The sequence below is a fragment of the Dermacentor variabilis genome, chromosome 9, assembly GCF_050947875.1.
Source record: "Dermacentor variabilis isolate Ectoservices chromosome 9, ASM5094787v1, whole genome shotgun sequence".
NCBI lineage: Eukaryota > Metazoa > Arthropoda > Arachnida > Ixodida > Ixodidae > Dermacentor > Dermacentor variabilis.
The window spans coordinates 88,266,978-88,290,884 of record NC_134576.1 but is presented as its reverse complement, the minus strand read 5'-3'; the positions used below and the strand labels follow the sequence as shown (position 1 = coordinate 88,290,884).

The 23,907-nt window shown below is 42.5% G+C and overlaps 2 protein-coding genes across 3 annotated transcripts in view; both read left to right on the top strand.

Moving 5' to 3' along the window:
- LOC142557089 (uncharacterized) overlaps positions 1 to 23,907 on the top strand; it is a 42,059-nt gene that overhangs the window by 2,386 nt on the left and 15,766 nt on the right. The gene's annotated exons all lie outside the window — the stretch shown is intronic.
- Positions 419 to 22,099, top strand: LOC142557087 (uncharacterized). Its single transcript, XM_075668681.1, has 6 exons — positions 419 to 2,892; positions 6,910 to 7,385; positions 9,726 to 10,018; positions 12,203 to 12,388; positions 20,189 to 20,956; positions 21,570 to 22,099. The coding sequence occupies exons 1-6, from the start codon at positions 2,645 to 2,647 to the stop codon at positions 21,906 to 21,908; spliced, it is 2,310 nt and encodes a 769-aa protein (XP_075524796.1). The 5' UTR covers positions 419 to 2,644; the 3' UTR covers positions 21,909 to 22,099.

The window sequence follows — 23,907 nt, the reverse complement described above, 5'->3', positions numbered from 1 at the left end:
GATGATACGATGCTTCTGTGTGTTAACAAAAATCGAGCCCCTCGGTTAACCCCCTTTCTTCACACACACACACACACACACACACACACACACACACACACACACACACACACACACACACACACATATATATATATATATATATATATATATATATATATATATATATATATATATATATATATATATATATATATTACTGCAGTGCAACATTCCGTCCATCCTTCTGTCTTCCTCTCGTAACAGAATGCGGAGTAATTGGTACGGGTTCTTTTAATGCGGTCGGAGCTTCGGGCGCCGAAAACAGTTGCAGGTAGCCATTATATATGCTATTCTTTGGTCGTAAGCCGTGCGAATTTTTTTGTCCCCCTCCCCCCCAGTCCACGCTTAAAAAAAAAAAAAAAAAAGGTGGCGCGGTAGCTGTTTACAAACGTATGGCATTGCGCTGCTAAACTCGAGCTCACGGGTTCAATTCGCGGAGTTGGATGGGAACGAAATGGAAAAAAAAAAAACAGTCGTGTACTTCTGTTAGGTACACGTTAAGGAACCCCAGGTGGTGGGAACCGAGCAGGGTGCCTCCTAATCATATCGCCAGTCGTAAAACGCCAGAATATGTTTAATTTAAAAAAAAAAGGAATGTAGCTGCGTCCTTCGGCTTGTTTCTAGGGGCGTAAACGAAAGAAATTGTTCCAAAGTCTGATTTTTGAGAAAAACGTGTTACGCTTACCTTATATTTCATACCTAAATGCAATGCCATTCCGAATTGTACGTCCGCTCAACTAAGCCAGCTTCTGTATTATAAACTGCTGCTTAATTGGAGTTATCCGGTGCACTATCATATAAGGTCAATAATGAAGCAAATAATGGAAAGGCAAGTCTCACATACGCGTAGAAATATATGCAGATCTGCTTGTGATTGTTGGCGAAGGTAAGTGTGGTACCAAATTCGACCCCCAGTTTTAATGGGTTGCAGACATAGTGAAATTGTAAAAAAAAAGAAAGAAAAACGTTTTCCTTGCCTGAGTAAAGTTTACAGGCTGCCCTAAAACGGGGCGTTTATATTGAATGACAGCTAGGAACTTATTCAGCAGAATTGATTAGCATCCGTGCGTTAATTCTCTCAGGAAATGGTGCGCCTCTGCGCAATGGCCACGGTTCTCCAGCAGCACAATCATTCGTCCTCACTTGCATCGGCCCCTCACCTTCGAGACTCCAAAAGCGCCGTTATGCGTTACATTCGAACGGAAACGGCTATTCGGTGATATTTAATAGCGCATTCTGAAGTCGAATACGATCTGAATAGCAAATACCATTCAATTAGATGTTTCTACTTCATTTCGCCTGCTGGCACGTTGAAGGAGATCGCCAGACAAGCCACGGAGATTACATTGGTAATGACTTCACGGTCTCACCGATTCAGTCTGACATATACAGAGGCAGTATCTTTTCCCTAACACTGTTGTTCATATAACGTCTGCAGTAATTGTCTTGTTTCCATTTCTCGGAAATTGGTTCACCTGAGCCTGGTGCAGCTTTTAAAAGAAACACGCTTATTCCGGTCGGGAGTTTTCGCCGTTTTCAATAAGTGTATTTAGAATATTTGGTGATTTTTCTCTTACATATATATCATGGATATATATGTCTATGTACTCTGAGATTTACCTAGAAGTGCACTGATCATCCGCATCTCTTCGCGCCGCGCACTTAATAAACCTGGTTTATTTCGCTACAATATTGTTTTATTTGATAATTGTCCCTGATCAATATTCCACCAACAAGAAGCGCGCGTTATCGCGATATCCATGACACGATATCAACAAAATTTCCCTACGTTGTTTCATGTTGCAGATAGGCGGCTTCTGTGGCAAAAATTACGTGTTACTTTTAGAAAACAATGTTAAATATAGCAGTTCACCTGGCCAAAGTTACAATTGGTTCCGGTGGACAAGAGTCGTGGGCGCACCAAAGCAAGTAAAGCCATAAAAAATTTACTGCACTGACTTTCTGCGAGAAAAACTGGACGTCTGCCAGCGTCCGCGCAGCGAACGCGGGCTCGCTCCCTAGCAGACGGCGCGCTAGACAACGACATCAAAATTGAAGACGTCATGTTGTATAACCCATGCGTCAGACATGTGCACGTAGCAAAAAAGGTGTCAGTATAAATTTGCAGTTGAAATAAAGCGCCATTATACTAGCGTATGCGCTCAATCGGTCTCAGCGCCCCAGCGAAATTACGTTGAATATGTCGCGAAGCGCGTCTGCGCCCCACCTTAGTTCGCTCGCAGCGCCCTCGCACAATTTTTCCACACGCGGCGCCTCAGCGGGAGAGCGCCGTTCGGGATACACTACCATCGTCTAGTACACTCTCTAGTAGAGATCGTGGTTGAGATAGCTGCTGTAGCGATGGTGTACGCGTACACACACGCACGCAAAAAGGAACGACCGATTGAAGTAGCTTCACGCGTATATTTCAGGCCATTGCCTGCTTTGTTCACGGGGGGAAGTTCCCGTGTGTCGGGGCATAGTGAAAAACGTGGTATCGACTTTTCGTTTTCAGGCGCGGAGCGTTGAGTACGCTCTGGCGTTCTCGCATGGTTTCGCGAGTTGTGTGTCGTCAAGCTAGCTTGTTTTCAACCCTCTGGTGATGCATGGCGAGAACGCTTCGAGTTCAAACATGACATTAGCCACACGTGGTGATGCGTCCGAAGAAACACATTTCGGCTTCGGTTGGCGGTGCTTCAAGGATGTTTCAGCGTCATCGGACCAAGTCACGGTGTTGCGAATGGACATTACCGGTGAGGAAACCGCTGGCGAGTGGGTGAAGCGCTACAGCGCTGCGACTCTTACTCAGTGGTGTGTGTACAGCGTGTCCAAGGAAGAGAAGTGCCAGAAGTAAGTGCAATTTTTCTATCTGCGCGAACATTCCTGCTTGTGTGTCGTGCATGATCTCGTTTTGAAGTTATCTGTATTTGCACAGCTGCTGTGTATGCTCTGCAGAAGTTATCTGTATTTGCACAGTTGCTGTGTATGCCCTGCAGAATCGTCCGTATGTGGTACCGTCTGCTCGTCAGACGGCCTTCTTCCTGTTCTTTTTTCTTTAGTGGTTTTTAGATGGGAATGGATGGGCATGCAGTCGAAAACGGCATTAAATTTGGTGGGGTGAGGAAATTAGAAAATTTGCAGGCGCAAATTGGAATCTGCGTTGAAGATCGCCTCGTCCTGGCAGTGAACATAAAAATAGGCTGATGATGATGGTGCTCGTGCACTGCACGAGCTTACATGAAGCACCGCATATAGTTGTCGTGGGAGGAAAACTCCCCCGCCTCGCTCCTCTGGAAAGTGTGGCATGGCGAAGCACTAAATTGTAGCCAGCCAAATACTGTAGTGCTTCGCCGCACTGCATGATTACCGGCAGGTGAAAACCGACGACACGCCACAATTCTTTACAATAAAAGAAGTTCAGCGCTCTAAAAGTACACACGCATATATATATATATATATATATATATATATATATATATATATATATATATATATATATATATATATATATATATAACGCTTTTTGCCTCGCAATATCCGCGCTTAAAGCGGCAGTGAGAAATCGGAAAAGGGCTATACTTTATGCCTGGGTTGATTGCAGGCACTAAAGAGCCGATAATTTAAGCCGCTGACCTGATGCGGGATCTAGCTCATGTCTTGGAGACCCTCCCGCAAGAACTTGCGCGTTCTTTCGCCACCGCCGCGCGCAGGGAAAGCGCGTTGCATCAATTTAGTTCGCCTCCTTAAAGTTCGCTTTGCCTCAATACATCAGTGCCACGCGGTGAAGTTTACGCAATGTATTGCGGTGAAGTGAAAAGATGCCACTGTCGTGGAACATATGTGCATCCGCTGTCTTCTGTTACATCGCGCGCACCCAAACATAAAGAAAGTGTTCTGGCATTCGTTTAGAGCTATTTTGTACCTGGCTTGCGGCGATATGAGCTCTTGTTTAGCCCACATTGCGCGGCGGTATACGAGTCGGCGCGTATATTGCCATAGCAGTGATATGGCCACTCCAGGCGCATTTCAGCCTTCGGCGTCGCTGTGATATTCAGTATCAAGTCCAAGTGCGATAACACCATGACCACAAGCCGTATGCTGTAGGTGCGAGTGAAAGCGTGCGAGTGTGAGCCGGCGACGGTGGCTCAATCTCAATCGATGGAGGCTGAGTGCGGTCGCGCGAGTCCTAGAATCTTGGAAGCGATGACTATAGTCAGCCGCGCGCGCCCTATCTTGAAAGCGATGTGCGATCAGTACGGAGCCTGGGAGCGCCGAAGGCTCGTAGCTGCGTGTGCGCTGTGTTCTCGCCGCTTAGTTGGCGTTGAAGCGAGAGGCAGCACGAAGGTCAATTCGCTCGCTGCTGCTGCCGCGCTTCCTCACTTCAGCGTTATGACAGCGAGTTTCCGCGGTCATAGTGAGATGTGTTCATGTTTGCTTGCGTGTGCATGACACCATGCTCGTTAATTTAGTTAGTATGCCTATGTTTACAAGTTTTTACGGCCGATAAAACTACTGCCCTTACTTGGTATAGCTGTCCACTAATTTGTTATCGCAATCGAGGCTTTGCCTTTTGGGTGAAACTGCTACTTTTTTTTAATGAAACGGCTTAGGTCAACTGTGTGATATCCCCGATTTCACAAATTGGTTGATGTAAATATATTTTTTCCTATCTTTATGTAGTAATCGATGCATGGCTTCATTAGGCACCATCCTCCTTCAGTGTAGTCCACCTTATTCACTCTGTCATATGGCCAATTTGTCCCGATTAAATTATGCTTGATCATTAAATTCTGCTGTTAAGGCATCTTTAATTGCCAGTTTGCTATGACATGTTGCACACTGACTGAGATGAGATTTTCATAAAAAAGCAAAGAAAAGCATAGGTAGAATTCACATATTGTGCTTAACTTTACAAATTTCACGTTTCATAGAATATTGCCTTCTCATGCGATAATTATGTTTCCAGAGAGAAATTTGTTAGGATATCTTTACTTTAATTAAAGTATGTACCATTGGGGGTTATAGTTTGGTCAAAAAGAGGAGGGAGGGGCAGGTAAATAAAATAATTTGGATCTCGGAGGCTAAATATGCCAGACATTTTTCTACATTGCAAATAGTTTCACATTTCAAATGTACTGTGTAGTGAGGATCTTGCTAGTATTCATGCATTCGATTAGGAAGGTGAAGTAAGGTTTACTTGAGGAAGTTTGTGTAACAATACTTATGTTTTTGCAATATTCTTTAAATAAGTCATCAACGTTCTCAGCCAGATGTTTCTCCTGAAGCGCTCTGAACTGCAGGCAGTGTTGCGGCAGCGTATTGATGGTCGATGTCTGAGCAGTAAAAAGGTCATTTTATGGGAGTCGAAAAAAAGAAAGACATTCGTTGCCGCAGGCAATAATTTAACATATAGTGCAGCAAAATAAATCATAAGAAACTAATTGGTGCTTCCTAATGCATGAGTTGCAAAAAAAAAAAGAACCAAAGTATGCTAAGTCAACATTTAAGTGCACCCCAGTGGCCAGGAATCTAATCCGCACTTAAATAACAGAGTACAGTCGAACGCCTTTACAGCAAGAGCAACATACAGCAAACACGTGTATAATGAAATTACTTGTCTATGAAGGATTTTGCAGGTCCGAAGCACTTCGTTATCAGGCGTTCGAATGAATGTGTTTACCAGATAAATATTCCTAGAAAGTGTTTATAGAGAAATTTCCTCGGCACAAAGCTGGCCTTTGAATAAAAAATATAAATTTGGGTCTTAGCCATGGCCATGCCATGCAGTTAAACAGTTTCTCAACTTGGACAAAGACTGCAGTTCCATCCCTTTATTATTCAACATTATGCTCCAATAGCACAGCTTCCAGTTGTGCCCTTTCTGAAGCTGCCTGTGTCGATGGTGAAGTTCTGGTACTGTTTTTCAAGTAGGAAGGTCTTCGCCTATTTCAGTGCGAAGCCTCAGCAGGTGTAGTTCAAGCTCAGTGTTTAACTAGCCAAAGTTGGTGCTCGTCTGAAATGGCAACTGTTTTTAAAAACAGCAAGAATGCACAGTTTAGTTTGTTGGGCAGATCTATTGAAACGTGCTTCAAAGAAATAAAGCTGCTTGCAAGTTGAAACCTAAACTTACCAGCAAGGGCTTTATGTGCATTAAAATAGTGGCAGGTGTGCTTTAGCAAGCTACACCTTATACAAATATGTACTGCAGTGGGATCATTTAGCATGCAAAAATAGAAATGGCATTGTCAAACGGAGGCCTCAGAAGAATGCCTGAGATTATAATAAAGATGGTTGTGCAAGATCTCCAGGGTCCCTAAGGTTCCAGCGGACAGCTGCTTACATTTTCTTCCAATTTGCCGTGAGATCATAATTTAGCACTTTTGTCCCCCGACTTCCTGCAGATGCTTTGCCATAAGAATTTGATGTCAAGAGATACATTTTAAAATTTTTTTGTTTTCTGAAATTGGTGAAGGCCAAATGGCACCTGAATATAACATGCCTGAGTTAACCAACAATTGCACACTTTTGATGCAGAAAGAAAAAGAAACAAAACTGATTCTGAAAGCCCATGTCTGGGGCTCCCTATTGGCTGGCGTTGTGTACCTGAGAAACAGTTTCAACACACTGAAACTTGTGAGAGAAATTACCAATTACTGGTTCTCAAATTGAGTTGGTGCAGTAATAAAAGAGTTTACTGGCATCATCTTCAAGATGCCTTAGGCAGTTTGGGCCTAAACACATTTGAGATGTTCAAGCTCACTGTCTGGAATGTTTGAAATGAAATGACCTTTAATGGCTATGCTGTTTTCTTAGCTAATGTATCTTGTGTTTATTTCAAATATATATATATATATATATATTTTACAGAATGGTGTACCACAAGACATGGCGTTGTCACCTTCATGGTCGAAAGAAGGTGTCCACAGGCTGCACTGCCATGATTGATGTAAAAATAAAGAAGGTAAACAGGAATACAAAGAAAAATGACAAATACCTTCGGTGGGATCCACCACTGTGCGCTGTCGTCAGGTTGGCCCAGCAGCACAATCATCCTGTGGAGAGTGCTGATGCCTTGCGGCTTCTGCGCTGCAACGATGAAACAAGGGCCCTTTTCTACGGGTATTTTTCTGAGGGCTTGTCACCGTTGGAGGCTATGCGGCTCCACGAGGGTCTTTTGGCTGCCGAATGTCCTGAGTACCTTGTGCATTTGACCAGTGGTGCCTCTAACCCGAAGGCAAGGACTGTGTACTACCTTTATAAAAAGTGGCAGCAAGAGCACCATGGTGCAGTCATTGAGCCATTCACAAAGTTGCGGGAAAAAGTTTCCAAGTACTTGGAACAAGGTAAGCGTCTTTTGAAAGGTAATTGAAAGCGTGCCTCAGTAATCTGAAACAACTGGCTCACAAAGATTATCTGCAGCTTGCATTTCATTTTTCGTTCCCTTTCATGTGTTATACTGGAATATGCACGTAAACCTTTACATAACATGATCTGGCAGATGATGTGAGCTAGCAATATTTGAACTGCCTGGCTAGTTTCCCGCTTTGAAGCAGATGTTAGCATAATTTAAGTAGAGGCTCGGTGTTCGTGAAAGCAGCATGAAAGTGGACAGGTGACAGTGTTAGTTACATTCAGTCTTCATAAGCAGCTTCCTAAAACATGGCCAAATGTGGCAGCAACTGGAAAAGTGTAAATGTTGGCTGTAAAAAAGTATTACACTGCAATCGAAGTAATCTAGCAATCAACGTGCGAGCAGCCATCTCATTGTGAAAAACTTCTTTTCAGAAATAAACTGCATTTCAAGCAGCTTATGTGCTTTAAAATAAATTGTTGACTAAAACTAGCCAAAACCATATTACCTTGCTACTTTTAGGTAATGCCACATTATTAGGTAGTCATTACGCAGTTGCGTGGTAAAAAAACAAAAATTAATGAACTTGAATAAAATTTTTATGCAAAAGGGCAAAGCAAGTTCAAAAAGCAAGAGCTTGTCTTGTATATCATGAAAGGAAACATTGACATTTATTAACAACTTGTGCACACCTTATGTTTGCACCATATTGAGTGTCCTGAATATGCAAACAAATTTTAATACTCTCATCAGGCTTTTCTCCAAAGTCACAACTGCTCATAAAATTGAGACAATAAAATAAACAGTAAACAGGAAACAAGGTGCACCGATGAACAGGGCTATAAACTAGTTTCTACTCATGTGCATTTATTGTAAAACACTTGCTACAAAAAAACGTCGTTGATAATTTGGCATGAGTATTAGCCGTAGTGATGCTCATGCTATGCGAGAAAGCTGTGGCTTTGTAAATGTAAAAGCAAAGAAGTACTTATAATGCAAGGAACCTTTGTTATTGCTCAATGCAACAAGGACCGGTATACTTTTTCACTGCATTCTTTAGACTCTCAAAGCAAATCGTTGTCAGGCTGGGAGCAGGAACAAGCCTCATCATACCTGATTATTGCATTCGATCAGCTTTTCTGTGTGCAAGATAGTCTAGTTGTGCAACTATAACTCGTGCTGCAGTCATCAATGTTTGAGCAATCAAATGCCATGTACAGTGCTGTTGAGTAATGTACAATGTTGCATGATATTGTACCGTAATCAATAAGGGCATTCGCGAAGGCAGTGTTTCAAAATAGAGAGACCTGATTGCAAGTAAAACTTCTCCCATAGGCTGGCCTGAAATTGACTGCATGCTTTTGTGCAAGTCAAAACTCCGCATTACGAGAAAGATTGCTTGTAATAAGTTGTACATACACTCTTGAAGCGCCGACAGATAAAAGCAACCCACAGGGTGGAAAAATAAGTTTAACTTGATAACATAATCATCAAAAATACACGCACTTCTGTGCATGTGCCAATGTTTGAGACTTTGGCTAAAACAGCGTAGAAGTCTGATTGGAAAATTATGGAACTCGACAGAAGCTTTTGTGTCTTCCCACCTGCTGTCATGTAAAAGTGTATGTTTCTGAGTCAGCCAGAGCTAAATGGTTAGGGATAGGGAGCATTTCTATTTTTCCTGACTTCCCAATTTGCCGAAAAATGTGAGGTCTGATAAATAAATAAAATCTAGCCATCATTTCTTATGGTGCATGGTGCTACTCGTCAAAAAATTAAAACAACAATGCTCTATAATATGTCGAAAAGCTATAAATTAAATCGACTGATTTCCTAGGGCCCAGTAACAAATGAATTAAGATACTTTCCTAAATTTATAAACGTGTTCACAGGGACCCCCATTTGTCTTCAAATCAAAATTAATCCTCAAAATAGTATATGAAGTTGTGCTGCCTGAAAAAGCAAGAAGTATACGACTGCTTTTTTTCTTTGTTTTAGTTCTTGATTCCATGACTTCAAAGTTCAGTTGTAGGTGTCACTGTTGCTCTAGTTACTTGTCATGACTCTTGTTAATTATGAATACTGTGTTTATTTTAAGAAGATATGAACTCATGCTTAGTTGTGACAATAAAAGAAAATTGGGTTGTCTATTACTAGATACTGCACTGTGCCTGCTCTCCCATGTTCAGCACATATAAATATTAGAATATCTTGAAATGTAGTGAACCACAATTACTATAAGACAATGCACAGAAAGTTATGTATGCGGAATGCGCAAAGTCTGTGGCTCCTTGGGTGGCTATGCCATAGTAATGTTGACATTCCCATGCAGGTGTTGATGTGAGAATCTGCAATGGAGAAGACTCTGGTTCTTGGGCAGTTCTCGTGGTGACTGCAGTAATGCAACGCGCTCAACTGCTTGAATCATCATCTGAGACTATATTCATAGACTCAACCACATCCTGTGACACAACCCACAGCACTGTGACTGTGATGATGACTGCTACGGCTGCTGGTGCTGTACCAATCGGTGTTGTGATTCACAACACCCAAACAACTGAGGGCTATGCAAATGCCTTTCAGCTCTTCAAGAGTGCCTATCCGCTCTGCTTCGGAGGTCTTGATGTAAGGATTCATGGCCATACTTCTAGCAACACTTCACATGCAGCTGCAAGCTTCAAGTTGTTCATTGATCAAAAACTAAACGTCAAACTTGTTAACTTTCTGATTGGCAGCATTGGGGCACAAACGTAATATCATTTGTGGAATTGTGCTCGGCCACATCAATGCGCACTTTGAAACTGGTACTGAAATTGTGTCGCAATATTAATTGGTTTTGCTAACAGTAGCATTGAAATGTGAGTGGAAAAGGCTTGCAGTGTGCATTAGATTGTTCACAACCTGCTTTATGTCAACTTAGTGTTCGCAGGATGTCACTTTTACTTACCCTTCTAGCAACCTCTTGATATGCAGACAAATAGCTACAATGCATGGTAGCTGCTTATGATGTGCTAAAATGTAACTCCACAGATTGTATGCTGGATGTTTATATGGCAGCCATGTTGGATTCATTTTGCGCATCGAAGTGTAGCATAGAGAAAGAGTGCTTTCTTGAGATATGCTTTTAGTATTGTGCACATTCTCAACCATCAGTGCATAGTACAATCTGTCATTTGCATACATCTGCATGACGAATCTGCAAAAAAAAAAAAAAAAGAATTCATCACTTTTATATAGCACTAGAATATAATAATAAAAATCAATGGATCAGTGAATGAGGAGACGGTATATAATATCAATGGCCCAGACCTGGTAGCGAGTGTTTTCCATGGCAATTGTCACTTAAAAATCAGCATTAGCTGCTGCATGCCAATGAATGTGTTGCACTACACGAAGCAACACATTAGGTAAATTGCTATTTCTGAGGCAGATTCGAATACAAATCAATTTATGCCAGAATTGAAATGAATGTTTTAACAAACAAACAGGCTTTTTCGATATAAACAAAACATGTTCACGTCCTAGCATTCACATCAGCATGCTTCCATCAGTATGCTGCACATAGTAAAACACGCTGCATAAATGTTGCCACAAGTGGAGCATTAGGAACAAATAGGGGCAGTTCATTAACTGTGGACTACTCAAAACTTATGCACAAGTGCATCATTTAACTCTTATTTTAATTATTTTTTAACTCTTTACGTGATGCATTGAAGATACCACCTAGATAACACACGCTGCAGCAGTGGATAAAAACTTGGCAGATTTACTGCTTCTCCTCACGTTGTCGCTACTTTACATCTCTTTTATTTTCCCTGACCAATAAGCGGGCACTGAATGAGTATTATCTACAGAACAAAGATGACATTCATCTCTTCACCAATGCCATCTCTGCACAGTTTTGAGCTTTCACCTCGTTCAGTTATGTTGCTCTTGTATGCCAACACGCTCTCTGCAGCTTCAGCTTCCATGATGGCGATTTGTAACACCCTCTCCATAATTGATCTGTGTTTTTATGTTGGGTGTATCATACGACAGGCCATATATATTTAGATTTAATTTATATATTTTAGACGTAGATATTAGAAATTTAGATATATTTAGATTTAATCTGAAAAGGACAAAAAAGTACTTTATGTAGCAAATCAATAAAAAGTTAAAACATATTCATAACATCCTATAGTAAAACAGTTAAAAACGAGTAATACATTCAAGATAAGAAAAAGAAAGGTATATTCATAAGGTCATTAATATTCGTAAACAATGCTCACTGCCCATGTGTGAATAAAATTTTGATGCAAATAATGCGGCTTAGAAAAGTCTGACTGCCAAATCAGTGCAATGAACTCTGCTAGTGACAGTTCTTTTTTTTTCTCCCATGGCTGGGATGAAAGTTATTGCACTTTTCCATGAATTTCATGCTTGATTGTGCACAGTTGTAGTAAATTGTTCAGAAGCTGCTTAAGAACATTAGAATTTGTGAGTAGTGACTATCCAAGAACCGAATCAAATAGGACAATATTCAGTTAATTCGATAGTTTAAGTATTCACACTCTTCTTAACAAGTACAGGCCTTAACCACATTATACTACTACAAATCGGTTTTGACAGTTTCACAGGCTTACAGTGCAAGAGCGAAGGTGGACAAGAAGAACGCTACAGAAGCATTAACTGCATCTTTTCTGTCCATCTGTTTGGTTTTTCGCTGTAAGCATAGGGAAACGTCACACCAACAAAGCCAGGCTTCTGCCCATGTGAAGCACGATTTCAAGGCTCATGACTTCAGCGTTTACGTTGTGCTTGTTTCAGAAACCGGGTGCTTTCATGACCAACAACAGTGCCGCACAAAAGGCGGCACTGCGAGAAACGTGGCCTGAAGTGAGACAACTACTCTACCATTTCCACATGGCTCAATCGGAATGGCGTTGGCTGACAATGGCCAAGCACGGTGTCAGCCCAGAACAAAGAAAGCAACTCTTAGCAGTTTTCCAGAAGGTAAGTTGCTAAAGCTAAAATATCTTAAGAAGATACACTTTTCAGCAGGCACTGAATTTGAGTAAGTGGTTAGATGCTGATAAAAAATCTGATGACTGGCATAAACAATATTAGGCTGTATATTAGGTTGAAGTTTACCTGCAAATTACTGTTAATGTGTGCACTGACAACTTCTTCAGGGGATAACTATAGTAGCGTTTAGTAGATTAGTGATCACGTATTTGATACAATAGCACGTTACAATTGCAAAATTGAAGCTGGACGATAATAGTGTCATGACCGTTAAAGGGACACTAAAGCGAAACAATAAATCAGTTTCGACTAATGAAGCATTGTTTGAGAATCCTGCAGGCAGTCATTTCAAAAAACTATTTTGATTATTAGATGAGAAAATGAAGGTCCAAGTATCAGTATTTGAATTCCGCCCCGAAATCCCAGCGCCTGTACGTCAGCGTGACGTCAGGGATTCCAAAGTATGTTCTCGTATTTGGGCCGCGTTGGCTGAATAAAGGTTCCCGAAACTTGCCATGTTTAATATTTGGTTCCTTTAGAACACAATGTAGTCAATCTGTACCGCTATATATAGTTAGTAGGCCCTAGAAGATGCCATCAAAATCCAAGACATCACAGCCCCCAGGTGCGAGAACTTAAGTAGGCGTCGCCACCCGTATTTCGTTCTTGCGCTTTTTCTGGCTTACCAGACGTCTTATCGTTGTAAGAGTGGTGTTTTTGGTGTTGTAGAAAAATAATTTACTGATGCAGAAGAAATCATTTTTCCCCTTAGTGTCCCTTTAAGCTAATGCCTGCCTTCAATTCCTCTACAGCGCCATTTGCCTTCAATTAAAAAGTTATTTATGTAAATGAGCACTGCAACTCGTGTGTGCAATGTACATCTCAATTATTTGACCCGAAGATATAGAATAGAGCTCTTTTACAGGAGTAAAAGGTCTGTGAATAAAAAAAAATGTACGTTAGTGATCTGCATGCCCATTTAATCATTGTTAAAATACTGCTGCAAGGCGCATTTTTCAGGGCATCATTGTCTATGTTCCCTAACTGCATACTTGAAGGCACTCTGTAAAACAAATTATGCATGCTATATTTGTGTTCCATGTGTGCTTATCCTACAGGATATAAAAAAAAATTAAATTTTGGTGTTCTATGTGCCAAAGCCACAATATGACTGTGAGGCACGTCGTAGTAGGGGACTGCAGATAAAAGCTCACCACCTGTAGTAATTTTATATGAAGCTTGTATCTAAGTACACAAACATTTGTGTATTTCACTGCCATTGAAATGTGGTTGCTGTGGCCAAGATCGAAGCCATCACCTTAAGCTCAGTAGTCGCTAAAGCTACTACAGACGTTCGAGTATGGTAAAGCGTGACATACGCGACAAACAAAGGTGAGACAGACAAAACATGACCCGTTGTCCTTTGTCCCGTCTGTCACGCTTCACTGTAATCAAATTAGTCTCTCCAATTGGCCCAAATTTCTACTCTTCCGAGGTTACTGCAGCTGGTGTGCTGTAGAACTTGACAAGGTTTCAATGGCTATGAAAATGCTGAGGTTAGAGCATTCAGTATTTTCATTTGCTTTAGAACTTGGTTTTCATGCCAACTTCAGTGTCCCTCACTAATAATAAATGATTTTTGAGTAGCAGGTATGAGGCAGAAGGTACATGAGGCACAGACTTCCTGCTGTTAGCTTGGATTGACTAAGCATTAAGATATCATATTCTACTTTTTAATCCTGTACATGCAGTCATGATAATAGTGGCAAACTAGGCTAGTTGGAGCTGATTAATCTTCGAAACATGCTGTATTCTCCACAATGTCAGCCAGGCGGCACTACTGCGCCTTGTTGAGAGCATCCCTGTTGTCAAAAGTATTCTTTCGCGGTCACGTCGCGTTGATACTCTTGTGTTGTCTGTATGGCAGCAGGCATGCTCCTCTCTTGTTGCTTACGTTGCGCATGCCCCGTTTCTCTTGACTCGTGGCACTCATGCTGTATGTTGAACAGCTGTGCGTGGACTGGTTGGGAAATAGGTGGCATGTGAACTACAGGGGCATTTCCCAGAAAATGCCTGGCAAAGAACACCTCTTATTCTGTGGGCATGCCAAAAGTGAGCATCTCCTGTCCTTGCCATTTAGGTTGTCAAATAAAATGCTGACATAAGACGCAATCACAAACGCTATTTATGTTTCACACATCAGCAAAAAAATCTTCTGCAACATTGAGCTTCAGGTATATGCTGGCTTGATGCAAAGGAAGCCACCCTGCTTGAAAAAGAAAATGGGTGCTGTTTATTTCTCTGGCAAGGATTACGTCCTGAGACATAATGCTCGGCATAGACTTCCTAAGCCAACACGGTGCAGCTACTGACTTTAGATCTAAGTCTATAACGCTGTCCACGAACCAAGCAACACCGCCTGATAAAAATCTTAAGTTACCATGCCTTGAACATACTTGAAGATCAGGTCAGGATGCCGCCTCATTCCTGCATCATTGTTTCTGTAAGAACCAAAATACGTGCAGAAGTAGAAGGTATCATTGAGGGCTACCAACATCTACTGCTCAGCTGTGAAATTTGAATCGCAAGAGGAATTGCTCGACTGCGCGGCAGAAGAGAGAAAGTGATGTTTACAAATTTCAACCAGGAGTACAAACACCTCAACAAGGGCACAACAAGGGCATACATTGTGGAAATTGTGGAAGCCAGCAATATACCTTTGTCCTCTCATATTCCACCACTGCTATCTCCACGGCCCTAGTAGTTCCTGTACCAGCTTTTGACATGATTTCATGTCTTCCCTAGAGTAAACAGGAACAGCTTCAAAGTATTCCACCCTGGTACAAAAAATGCTTTTTGGCAACATCAAAAATTCGAGAAACATCAGTTGCCAAGCTTGCATAATAACCAAAGGTTGTGCTCGACCACTCCATCAAAGCCTGTACAGCGTTTCGATATGAAAACGAGAAGCCATAAAGCAACTAGTTGATGAAATGCTGCACGACAAAATTATCCAGCCATCGAACAGTCCATGGCCATCTCCTGTGGTCTTAGTTAAAACGAAGGATGCAACTCAGCACTTCTGCATCGATAAGCACCGTCTGAACAAATCATGAAGAAGTGCGTAAATCATGTAGAAGCATGACACACTTTGTCAAGCAGTAGTGACGGATCTGGATCTTAGATTTGGATCTAAGAAGCCTTGCCGAGTACTTGGAAGGAAAGACAGACTTTGTCTGAAGGTCATTTAGGCATAGATTACCTTCGTTTTCCTTGCACCATGAGGTCCTGGTGAAGAACTTTTCCCCAGCATGTGCTAACTGCCTTCCTGTTGTGCAGTCAGCACTGCTGTCAGAGGGTCTGCATGCCCTGCATGATGATCTGATCGCTGGGTACCTTGGGTTTTCCCACACACTCTCGAGGGTACAGGAGAAGTATTACTGGCTGTGCCTAACCACCGACATCACACACTGCATCAAGAGCTGTCGAGACTGCCAGCGATGCAAGGCGTCACCGGCAAGGCCAAGGGGATTGATACAGCCTATTCAACCCCCATGCCAGTAATTCCAGCAGATTGGGATGGACTTGTCAGGGCCCTTTCTGATGTCAACATTTGGAAACAAGTAGATGACTGTAGCCGCCAACTATCTTACCTGCTATGCCAGAACGAAAGCGCTGCCCAAAGCTAGCATGGCGGAAGTGGCGAAATTTTTTGTTGAGAATATCTTGCTATGGGGGACATGGTGCCCCAGGAGTCCTTATCACCGACAGAGGGACAGCTTTTACAGCGGAGCTTACTCTAGCCATCCTGCAGTACAGCCAGACAAGTCAATGGAGGACAACCGCCTACCATCTGCAGATGAATGGTCTAACAGAACACCTGGGCAAGACGCTTGCTGACATGTTGGCAATGTATGTGGACGTCGAACACTGTACATGGGATGCTGTCCTTTCATATGCGACATTCGCTAAACATGGCCGTGCAAGGAGTGACGCAGATGACGGCATGTAAGCTGGTTTACAGAAGGAACCATCGGGCATGGTTCCTTTTTTAAACAAGCCACACCATCACCGATGGAGACAACCTTGATGTCGCAGTCTATCTCCTGCGTGCCAAAGAAGTGCGACAGCTCACTCGCCTGTGCATCAAGAATCTGCAAAGGACTGATCCCCAAGGCTACAGTCGTTAACGATGCTATGTGGAATACCTGCCCAGTAACTATGTGTTGGTTTGGTCACCAATATACCATCGTGGACTGAGTGAAAAGCTACTTGGACATCATTTTGGACAATACAAGGTCCTTCGACGTTTTGGCGCACTGAATTATGAGGTGATGCTGGATGGCATTACGCAATCACAGTGGCACCACGTATGACCTGAAGTCGTCAATGTGGTCTGTTTTAAGCCTTTCTACACATGCTGAAGAACTTTGGGACTTCGTTTCCTTGTTGATGTGTTGTTTTTCTTTACTGCGGGTGGTTTTGTTTTTCGCTTTTCAAGAGGGGGGCACTGACACATGTACTTAATTATTTTTCTCCAGTGGCCACTTTTCACCGGCCAACAAATGTTAAATGTTACGCTTGGCACAGACATGCTGCATGTATCAGAACACTATTGATTCTTATAGCCGATCATGTCTGTTTTCTTTGTTGTTGATAAACCTTTTGTAATCAGATTACTGTATTTATTCTAATGTGCCCTCGATTGTAACGTGCATCCATTTTCCGTGACCAAAAAATAAAAAAAAAAGAGTACAATACTGCGCACCTCATGCTTTCATACAAAAATACTATTTTCTCTCGTTTGGAAAAAACAGATTTATTCCCAATACACTAAAGTTGCGATGAATAAAAACATAAGTGGAAACGGCCTACCTTGCCACCAAGATTTTCACTGCGCCGGTACTCGTCTTTGCTATCAGACAACTCCTTATCGCTATCAACAGACCAAAGCATTTCATCCTCAGTGTTGTCCATGTAATTCGAAATCCCGCACTTTTTAAAGGCCTTGTTGACCATGGCAGATGGGATTGTGCACCATGCATCTTTCGCCCATCCAGCAAAGTCCTGCAGCGAGGCACGCTTCATTTTATTGTAGGGTGTGAATTCGTGGAAGTCACTGACAAGCCATACGGTGTAGAGCGCACGAATTCATTCTTTCACTGGCTTGTTCAGACAAACATCGAGCGGCTGGAGCTGCGATGTGGAGCGACTGGAGCTGCGACGAGGTCGGTGTTGCATGCAGCCAGCTTGTCTGTGATGCACTGGTCAAGGTGGCACCTGAATGTGTCGAGCACAAGCATCCCATGTAGACCCAAACTGCCGCCGGGTCTCTTCCGCCAAACGTTATCAATTCAGTCAGCGACCAAGTCCGTAGTTAGCCAACCTTTTTAATTTGTGTGCACAATCACGCCGCTCGGAAACACGATTCCTTTCGGGAGTGTCTTCCGTCTGAAGATAAGATACGGGGGCAGCTTGTGCCCATCCGCAGTGCAACAAAGCATTGCGGTGACTCTACTTTTTTTTCGTGGCTGAAATACAAAACGTGCACTTGCTTGGCCTCCTTCTTTTCAACGATTGTGGTGGCAGGCATGCCAAAGTAGAGCGGCGTCTGATTGGCATTTCCAATCTATACAAAGTGGTAGCCGTTTCTATGGCGCAACTTCAAAAATTTACCGCTGAAAACTGTGCAATTTCTCTTCGTATTCTTCGGGCAATTTTTGGCATATCCCTGTCCGCCTTTAAAGAGAAAAGCCTTTTCTATTCATAAAATTTGATAACCAGCACCTTCTCGCTTTGAAGTCACTCCGCATTAGTCCTTTCTGTAGGAAACTGCATCGCCCATACTTTGAGCAGACCGGTCATCTCAGGCCGCTGTGCCGCTTGCTGCTCTTGCATGTATTCCACGAGCAGCTCTTCTATTTCGGCAAAGCGGCCCTGCTTCGGCCCACTGAAACCCTTCCTTGTTGCTTTGCTGGCAAAAATATTCTCATTCTGCTTGCGCCAATCTCGCAGGCAAGTTTCGGGAACTCTGGACACCCATGATGCGGCCTGATTTTCGTCCGTCTCCGCGCACATAACTTTCCTTTTAAATGCAGCATCATGGTGGACTTGGGGTGTCTTTGCAGTCGGCGCTTCCATGCTGATTGAATAAATGGGAAGACAGGCGGTAGACTAGGTTACACCAACACCTGGTTACACGTACAACATGGAGGTATTCACATGGAGGAAGCTACGGCAGCTAGGCTAGAAGCGTGTACGAGGCAGCCATTTTCGAATGCCAATGGTGATATGGTAATGTGGATTTAGGGTCATACTTGATTCTAACTTGCATGCAATTTTTGGACCCGTGTTATCGGAAAAAAGGTGTGCATTAGGTATGTGTGACGCAAACAGCTTTGTATTCTAAAACTTGTGCGTGTACAGCAACTAAGCTGGAACCTTTCATGAGTCAAGTCAAACAGCCAATGCGTCTGACCCACGGACCAGATATTGACGATTGTCACCGGTACTCACCACTTTTGTTGTGCTTTAGTGTTAGTTGTCTTGTGGGCACAAGTTTGCTCAATAGAAAGTTTCTTGACTTGCAGTTGTGCCACCGTCTTATTCTTCAACATCACTACAACGTGCAAATGTATGAAAACAATCCATTTTTTTGGTCTAGTCACCTCAGCAACATGGACTTGATGTTTTGTGCACTCAATTTGAGTGGCTTTGTCAAAGTAGCTACACGTAAAAAAAACACGGACATGTTGTCATTATATAATAAATACAAATGAAAGGGTGTTTGTAATATTAACTAAGTCATTTATATAGAGTAGGAATAAACATAGACCAGGACATAGATATCCTAGAGATGTGTCGAATGCGTCCTGTGAACTTCCCTCACACTATCGTTTGTCTGCACTTTTCATGCTCCGCGGACATCTCTTGCCTGTTCGCGAGGAACATCATAAATACATCTATTATGTTAGCAGCACATGCTGTGTGACAGATGCAACAGGCAGAGTATGCTTGTATTAAGAACAGATGCATTGCATGCTCATCTTAGACATGCAGACATGTGTGGGGAAATGTAGTATACATAATTCTTCTAGGCCTTCTGCCAGGCACAAGTGGCCTATTGAACAAACGGGAGTTTTCAAAGTAAATTGCATCAGAAAATTCACAAGGTATGACGTACACACAAGCTGCTTACATGGCAGCTTCCGATTGTAGTTCTAATTTATGAGAAGACATAATGCTCTTATGGAGAAACTCAAAGACAAATTTTGTTGCAGGACAGTCTATTCATGTGTAAACCAGAAAAGATCCACATGCAATATTCTTGAATGTGCATGGTTGGATATGCTAAATATGTCCATGGGCATAATCCTAGGAACATCCGTAGCAAGATAATTGAAAATGGATGTCTGGCAGACGTCCTACTTATTTCAGAAATGGCACACAGACATTGGGACATGATTTGGGTGAATTCGTACGGATGAAGTGTTTCCACTGTGATCAGGCCGTTTTAAATAGAGCTGCCGTGATAAGCTGAGTCTTTACAATTTCGAGTGCATGTAGTACTTTGTAACCTTCTAAAAAACGATGACACATTTTAAACAATCTTTTGATATTGTTCAAGGAGTACCAATTTGCTGCCAAAATAGAGTCTGTAGGAAATAATTTTTTAGTAAATGAGCATTATACAGTGTGATTGTAGTGCATGTTGATGTTTTCAGATTTTGAACATTATGCCTTTGTTTTCACGGTAACATTTTTGTTTCTTTTTTTCTGTTAACATAGATCATGTATGCTGACACACCAGAGCTGTTGGAGGTGGCCAAGGAAGGGCTCCACTGCCAGGGACATGCTGGTTATATAGCCCATGTAGAGACGATTCTTGAAAATGAAGAGGAATGGGTGCTTCTCTTCCGGCTAAACATGAAGACAAGGGGACGGGATACAAATAGCTACTCAGAGGCATCAGTCCGGGTCCTGAAAGACATTGTTTCATACCGGACAGAGGCATTCAGTGTTGTTGCACTTGTCGAATTTGTGGCCGTTGTCTTCGAGAAGTACGTCCAAGACAAAATATGGCAGCATGCAACCCAGCAAGTGGCTGACCATAGGCTTTTTTATGAAAGCCCGCTGACAATATTGCCCGAAGAAGCACAGCCACTTGTCGTGCATGTTGGCGACGATCACTACACGGTCTCAAGTTGCACCAAAAAAGAAAAATCGTATGATGTATTTGCCCAGATTGGATTGTGCTCGTGTCGTTCTGGACAACGAGGTGCATTCTGCAAACATCAGGCACTTATTTTCAAGATGGTGGGCGCAACATTCCCTAATGCCCCATTGCTGAGCAAAGTAGGACGCCATGAACTAGGTTGGCTGGCATTTGATAAAGAATGTCCCAACATTAATATTTTTGACACCTTCCAGAGCCATAGCATTCAGACAGCTGGCACGCCTATAGATGCTCCTGCCACAAGCCCAGCACCCCCACCAGAATTGGCAAGCCCTGGCCCTTCAAGCCAAGCATCGCCAGCAGCTCAGTCAGTGAATAAGGCATGTGGCGGAACTTCTTTATTGAGTATAATAGGATCTAGAATTGCATATGTATTTGGGAGAGCAACATTTTAGTTTGTACTTTTATACGAGGAGGTACTCAAAAGCAACCAGAATTATTTTTAAAAAGCTATGTATTTATTTTTTACAAAACAACCTTATCACCTTGAAGGTACTCTCCATTACATGTATTACATTTGTCCAATCTGCAATTGCTTGTGCCACTTACTCACCTGACCTTGCTCTGTGCCACTTTTTTTGTTTCTTGGATGAAGTATGATATGAAAGGACTGTGGTTTCACGACGTTTCACGACGTAGAAGAGGTGAGAGAAAGAATGAGAGAGGGGCTATTAGGCCATCAAAACAGACTAGGTTTAAATATGTTTGGAGGAATGGAATTGCAGATTGGACCAATGTATGAAGTGTAATGGAGAGTACCTTCAAGGTGATAAGGTCGCTTTTGAAAAAATTCCGGTCACATTAGGGTACCCCATCATAGATTTGGCATTACTCTTCCTCTTAATGGAACAACTGCACGTGGGCATTCAGTGCATTTCACTTTTTAAACTGACGTTCAGGCTCTAATAATGCACTTGTTCTTTGCCATTTCAGGAGCCAAATTATTTCCATAGCTTGGCCATGTCATTCCAGCGGCTCGAAAGTCTGGCTGGTGATGACGCCACATGCAAAAAGTATGCAGCAAAACTTTCCAAGCAGCTTGAAAAGGTCACGAGCAAGGAGACCTTGAAGGATGTTATGATGACGATGAGTGCAGCTGTGTGCAGGGCTACCAAGCGCCGAACAAAAACCTGTGTTCTGCCCACATGCATCACCAGGCGACGGCTTGGGCTCAACAGGGGCTGTAAGCATGTGCTCTCAGGAAGGCCACCAAAGATCTCGGTGCCAAAACTACCCAGACACACAGATTCGCTGCACATGAGCGTAGAATAGGCCTTCTAATAGATGACATGTGCAATGCTGTCTATACAGGGTGCTGCAACCATCATGCACCAAGTTTTAAAAAAGCACAAATTGTTCTACATGAATATGAGCAAGTACATTTTTAGATGCTTGTTAAAAAATGGCCAATGATTTTTTAGTCACCGACATTCAATTAGCAAATAAAAGTAGTTAGCCAGCTTTGTAATTGTGTTTTAATGGTAAAGGTGTCAGGGACGGGTTTGACGAGTATTGTAAGACACATAAAAATGAAATGTTCCCGGCACCGGCAAAGTACACATCGCCTGTTTACCTTTACGGGCAAATTCAGCCCCCCCCCTCCCCCTCAGGAAATATGAAGCATACTATGCGACTGCACCACTGCGCACAGGATAGTGCACCGTCAAGGAGTTTTAATGGGAAGCTATTTTACTGAAGCAGCGCTGTTCTACTGGGCTGAGCAGTGGCGATGGCAACACGTGTCCGTTCCACAATGCACAAGCAGCTTCCACTGATTACTGCATGTCAAGATAAAAAAATATGTGGTGCCCCGAATGGTGCGCTGAAGATAAATGGCTTGCTTTCACCCCTGAGACTCTTTAATGGCACTGCTAGTCCACGAGTCGGTGTGCAGGTACATGGTATATTTCATATCTCATAGGCTATTATCTCTATTTGCCAGAAAAGTGAAACGCGATGTGTGCCTTGCTGGAAATACTTCCATTTTGACTGTATCCCATGGCTGAGCCAGCACAACTGTCAGGGTTGTAGGCGGTGATGTGGGCCGCGCCATGTCGGGTACTGCTTCGTCCGTCATGTTCTACATTCTGAGGGGAAGACCACTGCGAAGCTCCGTTGTTGTTTCTCATGGGTACACCACACCTCTCACTAATGTGCTACGTTGTAGAAGTTGTATAACGATGTATTTTCGATATTTACAAAAGAGAGAACAATGCATAAGCAAGGTGGCTGTCAAGACCGATTCCACCTACACACATTAAGCCGTCGTCTTCTGACTGGCACCACTCTTGGTTGCACCGTAACAATATCGTAAGAAGCCAACAAGACACCTAAGGACAACATATGGGAACTTGTACTTACTAACTGAATTAAAAAAATGACAAATAAATGGAAATGAAAGTGGATGAAAAAAAAATGCCCAGGTGGGATACAAACCCTCATATTCGCATTACACGTGCGATGCTCTAATTGAGCTATCACGACGCCGTTTTCCCGTCCACTTTTCGTGGTGTTTGGGGTATTTATGTACTTGTGACATCTGCAGCAGAAAGGATGTTCCACATCCCCGCCAAGGTTTGGGAGTTGTGGTGCTGGCTAACACTCCTGGGGTTAGTTCTAGTAGTAAAACATAAATACCTCAAAATGTGGATGGGAAAACGGTGCCGCGGTAGCTCAATTGGTAAGAGCATCGCATGCGTAATGTGAGAATGGGGGTTCATATTCCACCTGTGGCCAGTTGCATTTTCATTGACTTTCATTTCTATTCTTTTATCATTTATTTTATTCGATTAGTAAGTTCAAGTAGTTTCCCTTATGCTGTGTTCGGTGTCTTTGTTGGCTTCTTATGATATGATTAATAACAATCAGGCCCCTTGGTTCCCTTTCTTCTCGCTCATTTTGACGTGTTATGAATTTTAACTGCCTAATTTGACATCTTGACAACCAGAACACCAAGTGCAAGGTTAGATAACTACTTTCAAATAAATAATTGTATGTCAGAGACTAAAAATTTACTGCCTGTTTCTCAACAGTACTTTGAAAAACATGTACTTAATCTTATCCACTTATAATCAACCGTGTTCTTTAGAATTTGGTGCATGATATCTGGGGCACCCTGTGTAGTTAAGGATCTGTGGCTGAAGTTAAGCCTGACTTTAGAATGAAGAAAAACATGTTTTGACACTAACACTTGTGCCAACGTTTTCTTTGCTATGTGTTCATCTGCCAGTGGCACCGATTTTTCAACATGTACCCAGTAATGCTATACAGT